At 36.6% G+C, this 14,031-nt stretch overlaps 3 protein-coding genes across 3 annotated transcripts; 2 read left to right on the top strand and 1 right to left on the bottom strand.

Moving 5' to 3' along the window:
- Positions 1–17: 17 nt before the first annotated feature.
- LOC142517671 (uncharacterized) lies at positions 18–6,319 on the bottom strand. Its single transcript, XM_075620039.1, is given in 6 exon segments — positions 18–212; positions 301–465; positions 563–2,612; positions 2,701–3,370; positions 3,372–4,866; positions 5,372–6,319. Coding segments are annotated over 4 exon segments (3,009 nt in total). The 5' UTR covers positions 5,827–6,319; the 3' UTR covers positions 18–212; positions 301–465; positions 563–2,223.
- Positions 6,320–8,944: 2,625 nt separating this feature from the next.
- Positions 8,945–9,846, top strand: LOC142517639 (protein DMP7). The gene is made up of 2 exons (XM_075619967.1): positions 8,945–9,303; positions 9,535–9,846. The coding sequence occupies exons 1-2, from the start codon at positions 8,983–8,985 to the stop codon at positions 9,844–9,846; spliced, it is 633 nt and encodes a 210-aa protein (XP_075476082.1). The 5' UTR covers positions 8,945–8,982.
- Positions 9,847–13,135: 3,289 nt separating this feature from the next.
- LOC142518525 (uncharacterized) lies at positions 13,136–13,633 on the top strand. The gene has a single exon (XM_075621313.1). It carries the CDS (start codon positions 13,136–13,138, stop codon positions 13,631–13,633), a length of 498 nt encoding a protein of 165 aa, XP_075477428.1.
- Positions 13,634–14,031: the final 398 nt, after the last annotated feature.

The following is a 14,031-nucleotide window of genomic DNA, read 5'->3' as shown; positions in this document are numbered from 1 at the left end:
AACAATAAGTCTCGTAGTAAATCGCAATAACCAGTCTTTTTCATAAAAAGTAATCGTCTTTACAAAGCGATAGAAATAAAATGCAGAAGCGAAATACATGATAATAAAATTAAAAGGCAGAATAAATTCGACTGATCTCGAATTGGGTTTGCTCCATCACCATCCCCAAAAGTAGTCTTGCTCTTCATCCTCGATTTGTTCCTCGTTCTTATCTGAGTGGGAATGTAAGGGGTGAGCATTTACGAATAAATTATCGTAATTTAAATATTAAGCATGTTGAATCAAATACTAACAAAATACTGATATCGTTGGGACTGAAATGTTAGAAGGTGTGCTAGAAGAACTCCGCTCGAACTTGTACAAAACTTGGTAAATCTAATTGCGACTTGGACCAATACACCTCCAACAGCTACTGGAATTGGCTCTACGGCTGCTGGAACTTAGGATCTAAATTTTTGGTTCGAACTGTGATAGCATGAGACAACCGTTTACTTGAAATGTTCCTGGAATTTCTAGACCGAAAGAGGCTACTGAATAGCTTAGAAAATGGACAGAAATTTACCTAGTAACTGGACCGAAAAGATTTCGAACAAGGTTGCGGCAAAGCTTCGAATTAGGCTGCTGTAATGCTTCGATCTTGGCTGAATTCGGCTGCTGTCACCTTCGAAAATGGACAGGATCGTGGTCTGGAAAAAAAAAGGCAGCAAATCTGTTTCGAACCGTTGCGGAATTCTCGGGTTTTTGGATAGCTTGCTTGATCAAGCTCTTCGGCTATTCTTGGACCAACTTCGGGCAGCAACTGGGCTCGAAAGAATGAGCAGGAACTCGGTTACGGCTGGGGTATTAACAATGACAGCAACTGGACATCGAAACACTACTACAAGACTTCGAATTTGGCCAGGAAATTGAATCGAGAAAGCTGTTTTCCCAGCAGCTATATTTTCGAAATCTGTAGGTACGGGGATGGAGCTTTCAGTATGTATCACTTCGGTTCACCTATATATATATATATATAGGCTTGAATGATCAGCTCCAAGGTAAGCTCCTATTACTCCAAGATTTTTGCTGATTGCTTAGTCAAAGGGTGGTTACACTTTCCTCTTCCAAGTTGAACGTGGCCTTTTCTCGGTGCAAGTTCACGTCCGAGACTCACGCTGCAATGGAGTGATTGTTGGCTTCTTTAAGTGCAATTGGAGATTGATTTTTGGGTTGCAAGGATTTCCCCCAAGACTGGTGCCTCCCATATTGCACGGTCTTCACAGTTTTTGTCATATATGTTGTAGACTCAATCCACTGCAGATTCCTCTTAACGTATTTTTAAGATTTAGTTCTGAAATAGTATGTTTTGGTACGAAATCGATAACTGTATAGATATATCGTGATGACTACTAAGCTGCGGAAATTCCTTGAATGAAGTTCCAATAATTGAAACAAGAGCTAGAACATAGCAAAGGAGGGTATTTCCTTAGTACGTACATACTACAAGCAAAAAGACCTCGAGAGGAAATTTGTTTGTGGTGTGTAATATTTGAAAAGCTCTCGCCCTTGCTTGATCAAGTTTATGGTTGTTGAAAATGCAGTGTGTTAAGTTAGGAGCAACCACGAGGGTAATGGTTGTGTGATGTCTTGTGTTAATTGAATTAAGATTTCTGGCGACATGGGGACACAGTAATTGTAGGACAAGCCGAGCTAATCTAATTTCACAACGGATGAAACTTGAGATAAACCTAGTATGTATGTTCTGTAAAAAGCCACGAAATTTAGATAGCCATTTTCTATTCTAGGGGAGCATAAGGGGTTCTTGTACCCGACGACTTGTGGCTCCTAATATTGACCCCACATGACACTGTCACGCCTACATTAAATTTTGGAAAAGATGAGGCCCCATCTCACCAATGGGCCATGAGGGTCTGTGGTTGTGAAAATTGAGAGGGAAAAGCACCAAGTCATAGGCTACCAAGCTTGTGACGTGACACCTTACCTGCATATTTTTCAAGTCATCCATATGAAATGGAAACCGATGTGATATCCACGGGACCAATCAAAATATCTGTTCAAACTTCAGCAAAATGCCTAATATTCCATATATACTCCACTAAATTACCATTCCTTGCATTCAGTACCCGATTCTTCCGATCGATTTGATTCCGACTTTAATCAAATTTACTATCACCACTTCTTACAGAAATCAGATTCCTAATTGAAAAGAGTACATAAATATATTCATATCAAACTTCCTTCCTTACATTCCTCTTCACAAAAAGAAGGGAACGTCTCAGTATCTTTTTCTGCAATTTTGGGCATCCAAACTCCCGATTCTTGCAGCATATTCACCACTCTGCGCATAGAAGGCCGGTTATTCGGGAGGGAACTGATACAGAGTAGCCCGATGTCGATTACCTTACAAATGTGTTCTTTGAATCTTGAATCGAGGTTTGGATCAAGCACATGTTCGACTCCTTTCTGCTCCATTATAGCACAAACCCATGTTGGTAAATCTTTCTCCCCAAATTCTCGATCGATGGGACGTCTTCCTGTAACCAGCTCCAGTATGACTATACCAAAGCTGTATATGTCACTCTTTTCATTGACATGAAGAGTGTAAGCATATTCTGAAATGGGTATTATTATATGTTAGCTAGGACAGAACATTGGCCCCAAGATGTAAGCTTAATGAAAGACTGTAAATCATGTCAATACCTGGTGCAATATAGCCACAGGAACCAGCAATGACGGACATGGACTGGACTGCCCTGTTAACAGCTTTGACAAATTTGGCAACTCCAAAATCTGAAATCTTTGCTCCAAAATCTTCTCCCAGCAGTATATTGTTGGATTTTACGTCCCTGTGAACGATTGGAGGAACACAATCATGGTGCAAATACGAGAGCCCTTCAGCAGAATCCAAGGCAATCTTGAACCTCCTTGGCCAATCCAAAAATCGATGCTTATTACCATGCAGCAAATCTCCTAAGCTCCCATTGGGCATATATTCATAGACAAGAAGCTTGCAATTAGCAGCATTGCAACAACACCACAATCTGACAATATTCTTGTGCCTGATTTGCCCAAGCGTCTCAACTTCAGCTTCAAATTCTCCTTTATCAGAACTGACAACACCAAAACCAGTTTCATCCTTGTTTTGTCGGCCCCACAGCTTCTTAACTGCAACCGTCTCTCCGTTTCGAAGAATAACTTTGTACACTTTTCCAGAGGCACCAAATCCAATCACGTTGTCTTCTTTAAGACAATCGTTTATTTCGAATTCACTGAAGCAGAGCTTATGGAAAGACGTCCATTTTGTTATAGTGGCCCCTCTTTGCATTTTCTTGATGCTCTTGTATTTCAACCCAAACCAAACAACCCCAACAAAGGAAAATAACTACAGCTGTTGCATAAATAAACCTTAGAATCCACGAAAATACTTGGTTTCTGTACCCCTTTTTGGGTTTGCAATAACTGGCATTATCGATACACAGACCTGGATTACCAAGAAAGCTGTCCCTGTACATCCCCTTAGCAAAAAGAGGAGGAATATTACCTGAAAGCTGATTGTATGATAAATTTAGCATATTGACCTTCAGATTCTGGAGTGACATTGGAACTGGTCCAATAAAGTTATTCTGTGAAAGATCAAGATAACTAAGCGACGGCAGGTTCCCAAGTTCATCAGGGATATAACCAGATAATCGATTGTTAGCCAAATTAAGCTCATTCAGATCCATCATGGAATCAGTTCCCTTTGGAATTCCACCAGTTAGTTCATTGTTACTAAGATCAAGCCTCCCAAGTTGCCGTAAGTTCACTATGGAACCAGGGATTCCCCCAGTAAAAGCATTATCACTTGCTGAAAACTCAACCAAATTCTCCAACGACCCAATTTCGTGAGGTATGCTCCCAGAAAATCTGTTCTTCGATATCAAAAGGGTTGATAAATTTTTTGCACCATATATCATTTGTGAAATACTTCCTGAAAAAGCGTTGCCGTACAGTTCTAGCAAGTATACGTGAGGCAAGCCCCAGAACTCGGCCGGAATTTCACCATAAAGCTGGTTGTTTCGCATTCTAATCCGGCTTAAACTCTTGCATTTCCCAAGATTTTCAGGAATATTCCCTGAGAATGCATTGTTGATCAAAGCTAACTGCTCTAAAGCTCCACGATGGCATAAAAACTCCGGAATGGGGCCCGACAGGTTGTTGTTTGACACGTCCAAAGTTTGCAAAGCTGTGTTCTTGCCAAGTTCATGCGGTAACAGACCCGTGATTCGGTTTCCAGACAATTTGAGTTCATATAGATTCGGAGAATTAGCAATGCTAGAAGGGATCAAACCCTCAAGATTGTTCTCGAACAAGTTCAAAGACTCCAGAGGTAAGTCACACAGATCAGCAGGAATCATCCCAGTAAATTTATTCATTGAAGCATCAAATCTTTTTAAATCAGTCAAATTAGACCACCCCGTTGGCAAACTCCCATTAAAAAGGTTGCTATAAAGTTCGATTTGTTCGAGGCTCTTGAGCTCAAAAATAAAACTTGGTAGTGATCCTGCGAGCGCATTACTGGTCAAGTCAAAATTCCTGAGTTGATGCAGCCTGCTGAAACTCTCCGGAATCGAGCCAACCAACTGACAATTAGAGAGCCAAAGCTCTACAAGATTCGTCAAGTTGCCGAATTCTCTAGGAAGTTGACCAGGTGAAAAGGGATTGTATGCCAGCATGAGAACTTTTAGGCTTGTTATATTACCAAGAGCAGCAGGGATTGTGCCATTTAGCAGATTCTCAGTGAGTATAAGAGTCTCAAGCTGCCGGAAGTGACCAAAATTTGCAGGCAGCGAACCAGAAAAATTGTTTGCCGCTAAATTTAAATATCTGCAACAAAATATCACTCAGAAACATGCGATTTAAAATTAGAAAAACGTATAAAATCTTTGAAATTTCAAGAGCAAAAACATTAATCCAAATCCTATGCGTAATTTTCTAAAATCTAGAAGTTTAAAAAAACTTAATTTCGATTTCCTCATTAATGATGACGGCAAAAGTTGGTCCGGCAGTAGTTAATAACACTTAATGATAGACAACTCCCTAATGAAACATGGCAACCCCACCAAAACAAAAGTCCTAAACGTCCATTCAAAAAGTTAACAAAACAAAAAGAAGTCATAAAAATTCAAATAAATTAGGAAATCTCTTCCTTAATTTTGATTATTCCCCAGGCAGCACGCTGCCCACGAAAAAACCAACTGCAGAAAACTTGACCCTTTTCTAGACAACTATTTTTTGATATGAATATTTACAGACTCAAAAGTAATCTTGATCGAAGTTTCTTGAAATTTTTCAAGCAAATAATCAGTGAAACAAAAATTACTCTACCTACCTGAGAAACTGGAGGTCAGAAAGAGTATGAGGAATGGGACCAACAAGAATATTCTCGGAGAGGTCAATGTAAGTGAGATTCAGGCAAGAGGAAATGGATAGGGGAAGCGAAGAGCCGATGGAATTGTTGGAGAGATGAAGAAAAGAGAGCGAAGGAAGGCTGCAGAGGGAGACGGGGAAAGAACCGTAGAGAGAAGAACCGGAGAGATCGACCGACACGACGGAGTTCTGGTGGTTGCACTCGACTCCGGTCCATTTACACGGGGTGGCATCCCGATCGGACCAGCCGGAGAGCGAGCCGGCAGGGTCGGAGAACGAAAGCTTCACCTTTAGGAGGTTTGATCCTTCTTGATTCAAGGCATAAAGATTGAAGACCAGAGTCAGAGCATGGAACAAGAGGAACGAAGCTGAGATTTTCACTTGCATGGCTACTTGTGATGATAAAAATACACTCATGCAAAGAGAACTGAATCAAGAAGATATGAGTGGGAACTGGGGAGTGATCACTGGGCTTGAATTTATCGGAGATTTGAAGGTGAAAGTGATGGTCACAAGTGTCATTCTTTTGGGGTGGAAAACATAAAAAAACACCATATTTTTAAGTGCAAGGAAACGGGAAAAATGTGCAGTGATTTAGAGTTGGGGAAAAGGTGGAGATTAATGGAATTGGAATGGAGTAAAAAGCAAAAAGAACGAAGAAAAGCGTGAGGTGTTTTTTGTAGTTTAATGTGGATATCGGGAAAAGGAGCGTGAAAATTCTTACGGGGAAGAACAAAAATTGGATTCGAACGGCGAGCGGGTTGTCAAAGGTGAGCGTAGATTTTCAAAAGCGTGGGGTCTTTTTGCGTTTGATTGGGTGGCTTTATGGCTCATTCTCGTCTGGACTCTTTGGATTTTTGCAATTACAGTGTAACTTTTTGTGGAACCAAATTCTTAAATTTCACATCTTTCATCGTCTCAATTATCTCCATTTTTTCCCCCTAAATATATAGTTCGGTTTCTAGATTCATATTTTTTAATATTTAGTTTGTTTTTCCAAACCCAAACCAACCAACAGCAACATCTAGCCCCGGCTACTTAATTGATGAATAATTTTTTTCAAAAAAAAGATTACTTTTTTCTTCTGTCAAAGCACAATGAAAAGTCTATCTAGGACGAACTAGCGAGAGTGAATAATGGGTTAGGTTCGTATATTATGTGTTTTGTTTTATGTACAAATCATATTAATTCGAGTTTTTTTGCTTCAGAAAAATTCTGGACACAGACAAAATGAGACCGAATTCCTCTGTATCAAATAAAATCCATAGTTACAATATCAACTAAATTGCGGGTTTGGATGTGAAAATTATCCTTGAAAAATATTTGATTTATTAAATCTCAAAAGGAAAAGCTATATCTTAATAAAGTTGAAAACTGGTGATGTATTACTATTTGACTCCGACAAAGCAAAGCAATGATGGAGAGAAGTCCTATCTTAATTAATATTTTCATTTTACAACTGGCAATAATTCTTGTCGGCGATTTTTTTTAAATAAAAATAAAATTGGAGGAATAAAAAAAGTTTTGAAAAACGTGAAGTGCGCGGATGTCAGCTCCAAATTTTCAAGTTTAAGCGATATTAGTACAGGTTTACGCGTGAAAAAAAAAAAATTTATTTTTAATGTAATTGTAATTATCTCAAACCAATAAATAGATAAAATAATACGTAAATATGATAAATTTAAGTCTGATACATTAATTCTCATATTTATAAAAGCATAAAAATCTCAAAATTACAATCTTTATTTGTTTTTGCAACCAGACCACGTTAAAAATTGTTAAATATTTGTCAAATCATTATCAAACATGTTTAATCATAATTAAAATTTAAAAATAAACATCTAAATTATAAACCTAATTTATTATTTTAAAATAAAAGACATACCTTCAAAATAAAAAATTTAAAAATAAATAGATGCGATTAATTGTGCTTAAACACACTTAATTAAATGCTTTAATTACGTTTAATTCGGTTAAACTACCTTTTCTCTAAAGTGAGACGTTTTTATCGAGCTTCAAGCGAGCTTTTTAGAACGTCGTTAAAAATTGACTGACAAAAATTATTGTGTGAAAGACATTATTAATTAATCTATTATCAATTTATCGAAACTGTAATGGATACAGAGTGTAAATTTTTCTATTTACATTTTATAAGTCGGATTATCATTTATATGCCTACAAATTAAATTAGTTACACATTACATACATACATGCATACACATGAAACAAGATTTAGGGCAATTTTTAATACAAAAATTCATGTAAGACAATTTCATAAATAAATTTTGTGAGACATATTTTTGACTCAATCCGATTCATAAAAAAAATCATATTTTATGCTGATTGCTTTTTATTTTAAAAACGAATCAGATTAGTTCATTTAATGAAAATAGATCACTGTCTCATGTCCCCCTTCTGATGGGGAATCCGATCTGGAATCGTTGCTCTGCTGTGTCTACATGCATCTTTGGAAGGTAGATAGTGTGACGATGTATAAGCTTCCCTCTACTTCACAGTTCACAGGACCTTTTCTTCTGTTGCAGGGTTTGGTGATACTACATTATTATGTATTTAAAAAAAAAAAACAAATAGCTCTCATTTTTATATTTTAGTACATAGAAAAGACTATTTTTATAAATAAAAACACACAATGGATCTATTGACTATAATTTTATATTTATATTTATATTATTCAAATGTTTTTTTCTCATTCAAGTAACCGGACGGCTTATCCTAGCACTAATGAATTAATAAGTTAAAACCATTTTTAATATTTTCAGCAAAGATTCTTTGAAAACAAAAATCACTTAGTTAGTTGTGTATTCATACAAGTTTTATAATTCATGTTTTATTTTAAAAACAACACAAATAACAGTGGAATTTAATATTATAATTCAATAATGGCTTCTATTGATGAATTCGATTTTAGATAAATAATTCAAAACAAGATATTATATTCAATTATTTTTCTCAATCAATCACATGATTGTACTCTTCCACATATTTATGGTAACGTTATCACTCAATTAGATAAACATTTTTTGGAAACATTAAAATGTGAAATAAGGTAATTAACACACATATGTATACTTTTAATATGTTGTTCACCTCCGTGTCCACCAATAAAGTGACGTTCATCTATTGGATGTACAAATTGTATACTCTCCATCACATCCAATAGATAGATGTTACCTCATTGATGAGCACGGAGATTGACGTGGTTGGTGGAACCGTCGAGAACCCTACAAATGTTCTGGTTGACAACGAAAATAAAAACTCCAAATTTATTTACTATATAGATTTACTGTCTCTCAAACATTTATAAACCTCGTTAACATAATTTAAAACTCCTCTTTGTAACTAATTGAAAAACCTTAATTATATGTATATTGTACATGTTCAAAGGACCACATCCATTTTGCTCTTCACGATTCATGCATGCAAAAATCTTGAGAAACAATATTAAAACCTTGATTATATTTCATGGAAAATAAATCTGAATTTTGAAAATCCAAACCGTATATTGATTTAAGCTCAGAACATTGACAGAAAGAAATCTTTACAAATATAGCAATGGGATCCCATGGAGAAGAAACAAAAACAGATGAAGATCTGCAATTGCATCTCCTGGAGGAGCAAGCAGCGCCTTCAAAACCAGAAAAAACTCCGACGGAAAAGGCTGTCCGGAAAGCCTTCAAGGGCACCGCCCACCTGGCTAATCTGCTGCCCACAGGCTCCGTGATGGCGTTTCAGGTGATGTCTCCTGTCTTCACACATGAAGGCAAATGCAAATCATTCGTCAGCCAAATCACCACCATCGCCCTTCTTAGCGTCTGCGCGATCTCATGCTTCATTCTGTGTTTCACCGACAGTTTCAGAGATGAAAGGGGAAAGGTACTGACACATATGAATATAACAGTGGCTGCCATTAATGACCGTTCGTATGTAGTTGTCATTCCAAATATTACATCATTATTTTATAAACCATGGTTATTCAGAAGCCGAGAACACTTGCAATTTTAACATATAAGCTAGACCTTTATTGAGAAATGCAATATTCATGTGTACGTGTTTACGTTTTATGCTTTATCCGGAACCAAATTTCGGTTTCTTTTCCTTGAAAAGGTAAGGTACGGAGTTGCCACCTTCCGCGGGCTCTGGATCGTGGACGGCTCCGCCAGGCTTCCACCGGAGGAGGCTGCAAAATATCGGGTGAGTATCGCGGACTTTATTCATGCTATATTGTCCATTCTGGTGTTCGGAGCGGTGGCCATGTTCGATAAGAATGTGGTCAGCTGCTTCTATCCTACACCATCGGAGGAGGCCGTGGAAATTTTGATGACGTTGCCGGTGACGGTGGGAGTGATTTGTAGCCTGTTGTTCGTTCTTTTCCCTTCCAAGCGACATGGAATTGGCTTTCCTCTCTCACGCCGTTAACCTACGTACCTCGCGTCACTTTCTTCTTTGTTTGTTTTTAGATATTTCCTTCTTTCTTATTTTTAGTTTTGTTATTTGAAGGAATGTTTCGATATTCGATTTGATGCATATGTTTAAAAAAATTGGGGTACTTTAAATTTATTTGTCGGATCTCGTTTAATTAGTACCTTTGACATAATTAATTATATTTTATATCATTTCTATTTTTTGAATTTTCTAATTCAATACGCGCTGCGTATTGAAGAAATTGTTTTTGATTGAATTTTCTCTCGAAAAAATTAAAAGAAATATGACAAATGTGTTAAAGAATAAATAATCGATCCATAAATTGCGCAAATTGTAATGGATACGACAAGCACTCGGTTTTACGGTTGCAATCAAATTTAAAGTCACGAATTTGATTATTATTGATTACAATTAGTGCAATCAATGGTTCATTTTCGTATATTACAACTTACTATGTTTTCTATGGTTATTCTAACGATATTCTTAATTTTTTAGAAAAAATTATTCATCAACCGAATTGCTATGTTTTCTATGGTTATCTTAGTACAAGTAATTATTGATTGCTTCCCAAAAATATCGTAAAAATATATATTAACTTGGAACTCGTGAGAAATAAATATATGACCCCTGGGTTTTATCATTAAGCAACATAATTTGGGAACTGGAAACACGCAAAATCTAAAGAGGAAAATTAATCACTAACTTTTAATATAATTGATTAATCTCTTTCCCTCCTCTAACCCCGCAAATGTGGAAAATTGAACAAATCACTGAAGCTGTTGAAGTAGTGGTAGATGATCAGATGAATGAAGTTTTTATATTGAAATAGTCTAATGATTTGATATCAAGCCCACTTACCAATTTTCTTGGATTAATACGTGAGAAAATACTTGTTGGGATGTTCGAACGAAGAACTGTTCCTAGCTACCGAACCGTGATTCGAACGATGCAATGTATGTCGCAACAGAAGATATGACAAATTCTTCAAATTGGACAGACTTTGCTTGTTCCTGGACAGAACCTTTTGTCAATATCTTGGCAGCTCCCTTGATCGAAAATGATGAAGGAATTGTAGCAGAAAGTCACTCTTTCTTGTAGCTAGTGGGACCGAAAATTTGGAGTGTTTTAAAGTGATTTACCTCAAGCTCCATCCATTATTTTTATTTCATGGCTATTTATTCCTTTGTATGACCATGCACTTTGGAGGATACCATGGATTCGATCGGTTCTTCACAAAATGGGACAACCTTTTTGTATGCCTAAAGGAGCAGGAAGTATGGGATTAACAAAATTCCGTGCTTTCAACAAAGCACTTCTAGCAAAGCAAGTAATGCTAATTATTCAATCCCCAAACTCAATTTTGGCGAGAGTACTCAAAAGCAGATATTTTAAAAGCAAAGACATAATGATGGTTGATTTGGGTTCTAAACCATCTCACGTATGGCGCTTTCTTTCATTTGTGGCAGAGATCTTATGAAAAAAAAAGATGTGTTGGGGAGTAGGGAACGACAAATCTATAAAGGCACATCAAGACCCTTGGATTCCGGAATTTTCTGGATGTAGGAGTCATCCCAACTCGCTTGTGAGTTCAGATTTTAAAATGGCACTGTATATTCAAGAAGATGGGGTTTGGAATGAACAAGAAGTGAGATATCATTTTCCCACCGATGAAGATATTTTTGGAAATTAATTGTAGACCTCCCTCATTGTTTCTATCGCCTCGTCCGCAAAAAGATCGGTGGAAAGAAATCTGGAATCTAAACCTCCCACCCAAGGTACGTATGTTTCTTTGGCGTGCTTCGAGAAATCTCATTCCGGATTCGATGAATTTACTAGCTCATCATGTTCCAGTAAATGGTATTTGCATTTGTCTAAACTAAATTATGCTACCATGTGTCGTGCTTTGTTATTTTTTCGGGATATAAAATATGTGTGAAGGCATACTGCCTTTCGGGGAGTTTTGAAAAAATTCAGAGGAGCAGATTTAATTGAGATAACATCTGTGATATTGAAGCTTTTTAAGACCGAGGACTTCGAGTTGTTTATGGTTATGTTCTAGGCTATACGGACAGAAACATGTAAAAGAAACCATGATTCGTTAAATCACAAAAGAGATTTTAGAATTGATTGAGTAGGCTTTTTCTGGGAAACTTTTCGGCAGAACGGTAAGGCTTGCTCCACCAGAATAGATTCGACAAAGACATTGGATCGTTGTTGGACGCCACAGCCCCGAATAAGATGAGATTAGATGTTGATATTGGGTTTGATGGAGTTAGAAACAGGTTCAGTGTTGGGGCTTTGATCAGAGATAACAAAGGTAAAGTCATGGGTGATTCGGCTTGCATAATACGTCATCTCGGAACGGTAAAAAGTGCGGAGTTATGTGCTATTAGATACTGTATGAATTTTTGCTTGAAACTTGGTATTAAAGAAGTTTGTGTTTTTCCAGATTCATTACAAATATACATGCCATCAATAGTTCTGCGTTGGTTGCTCACGACGGATATTCAAAACATGCTGGATTCGGATGCTTTCTTTTCTGTCCACCATATGCAGAGAACGATGAACCGGGTAGCTCATCAGCTGGCTCGTGAAGCTTCTGAATCTTCTTATTTTGTTGATTTTGTTGAATGGTGTAATGGTGAAATACCATTTTAGTTAATTAATTTTGTAATTATATACCATAAAATATTAGATTTAGTATCCTCATAATAGATCTAATCACCACCATTATTTTTTTTTCCACATGTTAGAAAATTTAACTCCATATGTTTTAAGTCAAAGGTGACCATTCTATATGTTGTGGGATTAACATCTCCACTGCAACATCTCATAAACCCATAAAATAACATGAAAAAACACAACACGTAATGATGTATTTTCCCCTTATTTTTTGGAGAGTTTACTTGACATTTTGAACTATGGAATTTTCGGAAAGATTCCTATGTGGCAAAGGTCTTGAAGACAAACATGCTATGGGAAAATTAGGACTCTGGTAATGTAAGTTAGTTTGTATTTAGTCTTATAACTGGTTATATTTTGGTTTTCATACATAACTTTGATTTTTTTTAATCTATTTTTTGGTCAAAATCAACAAATCAAACGAATATTAAATATTTGACATTGATAATCTCCTATATTGACCATTTAACGATAATAAAACCTATATTACTAATAAAAATATACCTAAAAAAATGAAAAGTGTTTTTCTCCGATTTCGAAATATTAAGTGATGTTATGTTTTAGTTTTTCCCATTATTTTCGTTCGGCACGTGATTCAGTTATGAGCGGCACAGAGTCAACTTTGATCAGCTCTCAAAGCACTTGGTCTGCCCCGTCAGTTCACCAATTCCGGTTGGATGTGGATGCAGCTTATAAAGAGGGATATCCTAGTTGCGCAGTCGGTGGAGTTATTCGTGATCATGAGGGACAACCGATTTTGGCTTTCGGAGAATTGATTGACAAGGCCCAATCTGTTACAATGGCCGAGCTTCTTGCCATCCAGGTTGGTTTGAAAGTCGCTAGGCAGCACAACATTCAGATTCATCAAATCACCTCGGACTCTCTTCTTGCAGTGCAAGCAGTCACAAGGCCAGAAGAGGATCTTAGTTATGTAGGTTCTATTGTTGCGGATATTAGCATACTTATGGAGGCACTCGAGAGCCCTCATCTTTTTCATGTCAGGAGATCGGCTAACCGGGTGGCTCACTCGGTTGCTGCTTTTGCTTTTTCATCCTCCTCTCATTTTGTTTGGGAGCATGATCTTTTCTTTTGTGGTTGAATAAACTTGTAATTGCGAACCTATCTTATTCGTAATAAATTACAAGATTTCAGCTGTCAATGCTTTTTTTTTGGGAAAATATTGACAATATATTTTTATTTAAAAAAATAGTTATTCAAACACGATAATAATATTTCTTTATTTTTTTTAAAATACAGATAAAGCGGCATTGGACAAGGACAAGAAGACGAAGACGAGGACAGCGACATATCTTTTGTACAGTTTTCAGTCGATATAGACCGTGGAATTTACGAAGCCTATTTATAATCTAATCTATATATATTAAAACTACATTGACATCCTACCAGTTTTCAATTAATTTAATAAGATGGCATCAAAAAAAAAAAAATTAATTTACCTTTATTATTATTATTTTAAATTAGGGCTGGTTTATTCAG

Source organism: Primulina tabacum, chromosome 11 (genome assembly GCF_025594145.1).
Source record: "Primulina tabacum isolate GXHZ01 chromosome 11, ASM2559414v2, whole genome shotgun sequence".
In the NCBI taxonomy this organism is placed as follows: domain Eukaryota; kingdom Viridiplantae; phylum Streptophyta; class Magnoliopsida; order Lamiales; family Gesneriaceae; genus Primulina; species Primulina tabacum.
This window is presented reverse-complemented; position numbering and strand designations above follow the sequence as displayed.

Bases quoted from the DNA above. Each gene is read 5' to 3' on its own strand.
- LOC142517639 (XM_075619967.1), top strand. From the start codon at position 8,983: ATGGGATCCCATGGAGAAGAAACAAAAACAGATGAAGATCTGCAATTG. The intron at 9,304-9,534 runs GTACTGACACAT...TTCCTTGAAAAG, and splicing joins TCAGAGATGAAAGGGGAAAG to GTAAGGTACGGAGTTGCCAC.
- LOC142518525 (XM_075621313.1), top strand. From the start codon at position 13,136: ATGAGCGGCACAGAGTCAACTTTGATCAGCTCTCAAAGCACTTGGTCT.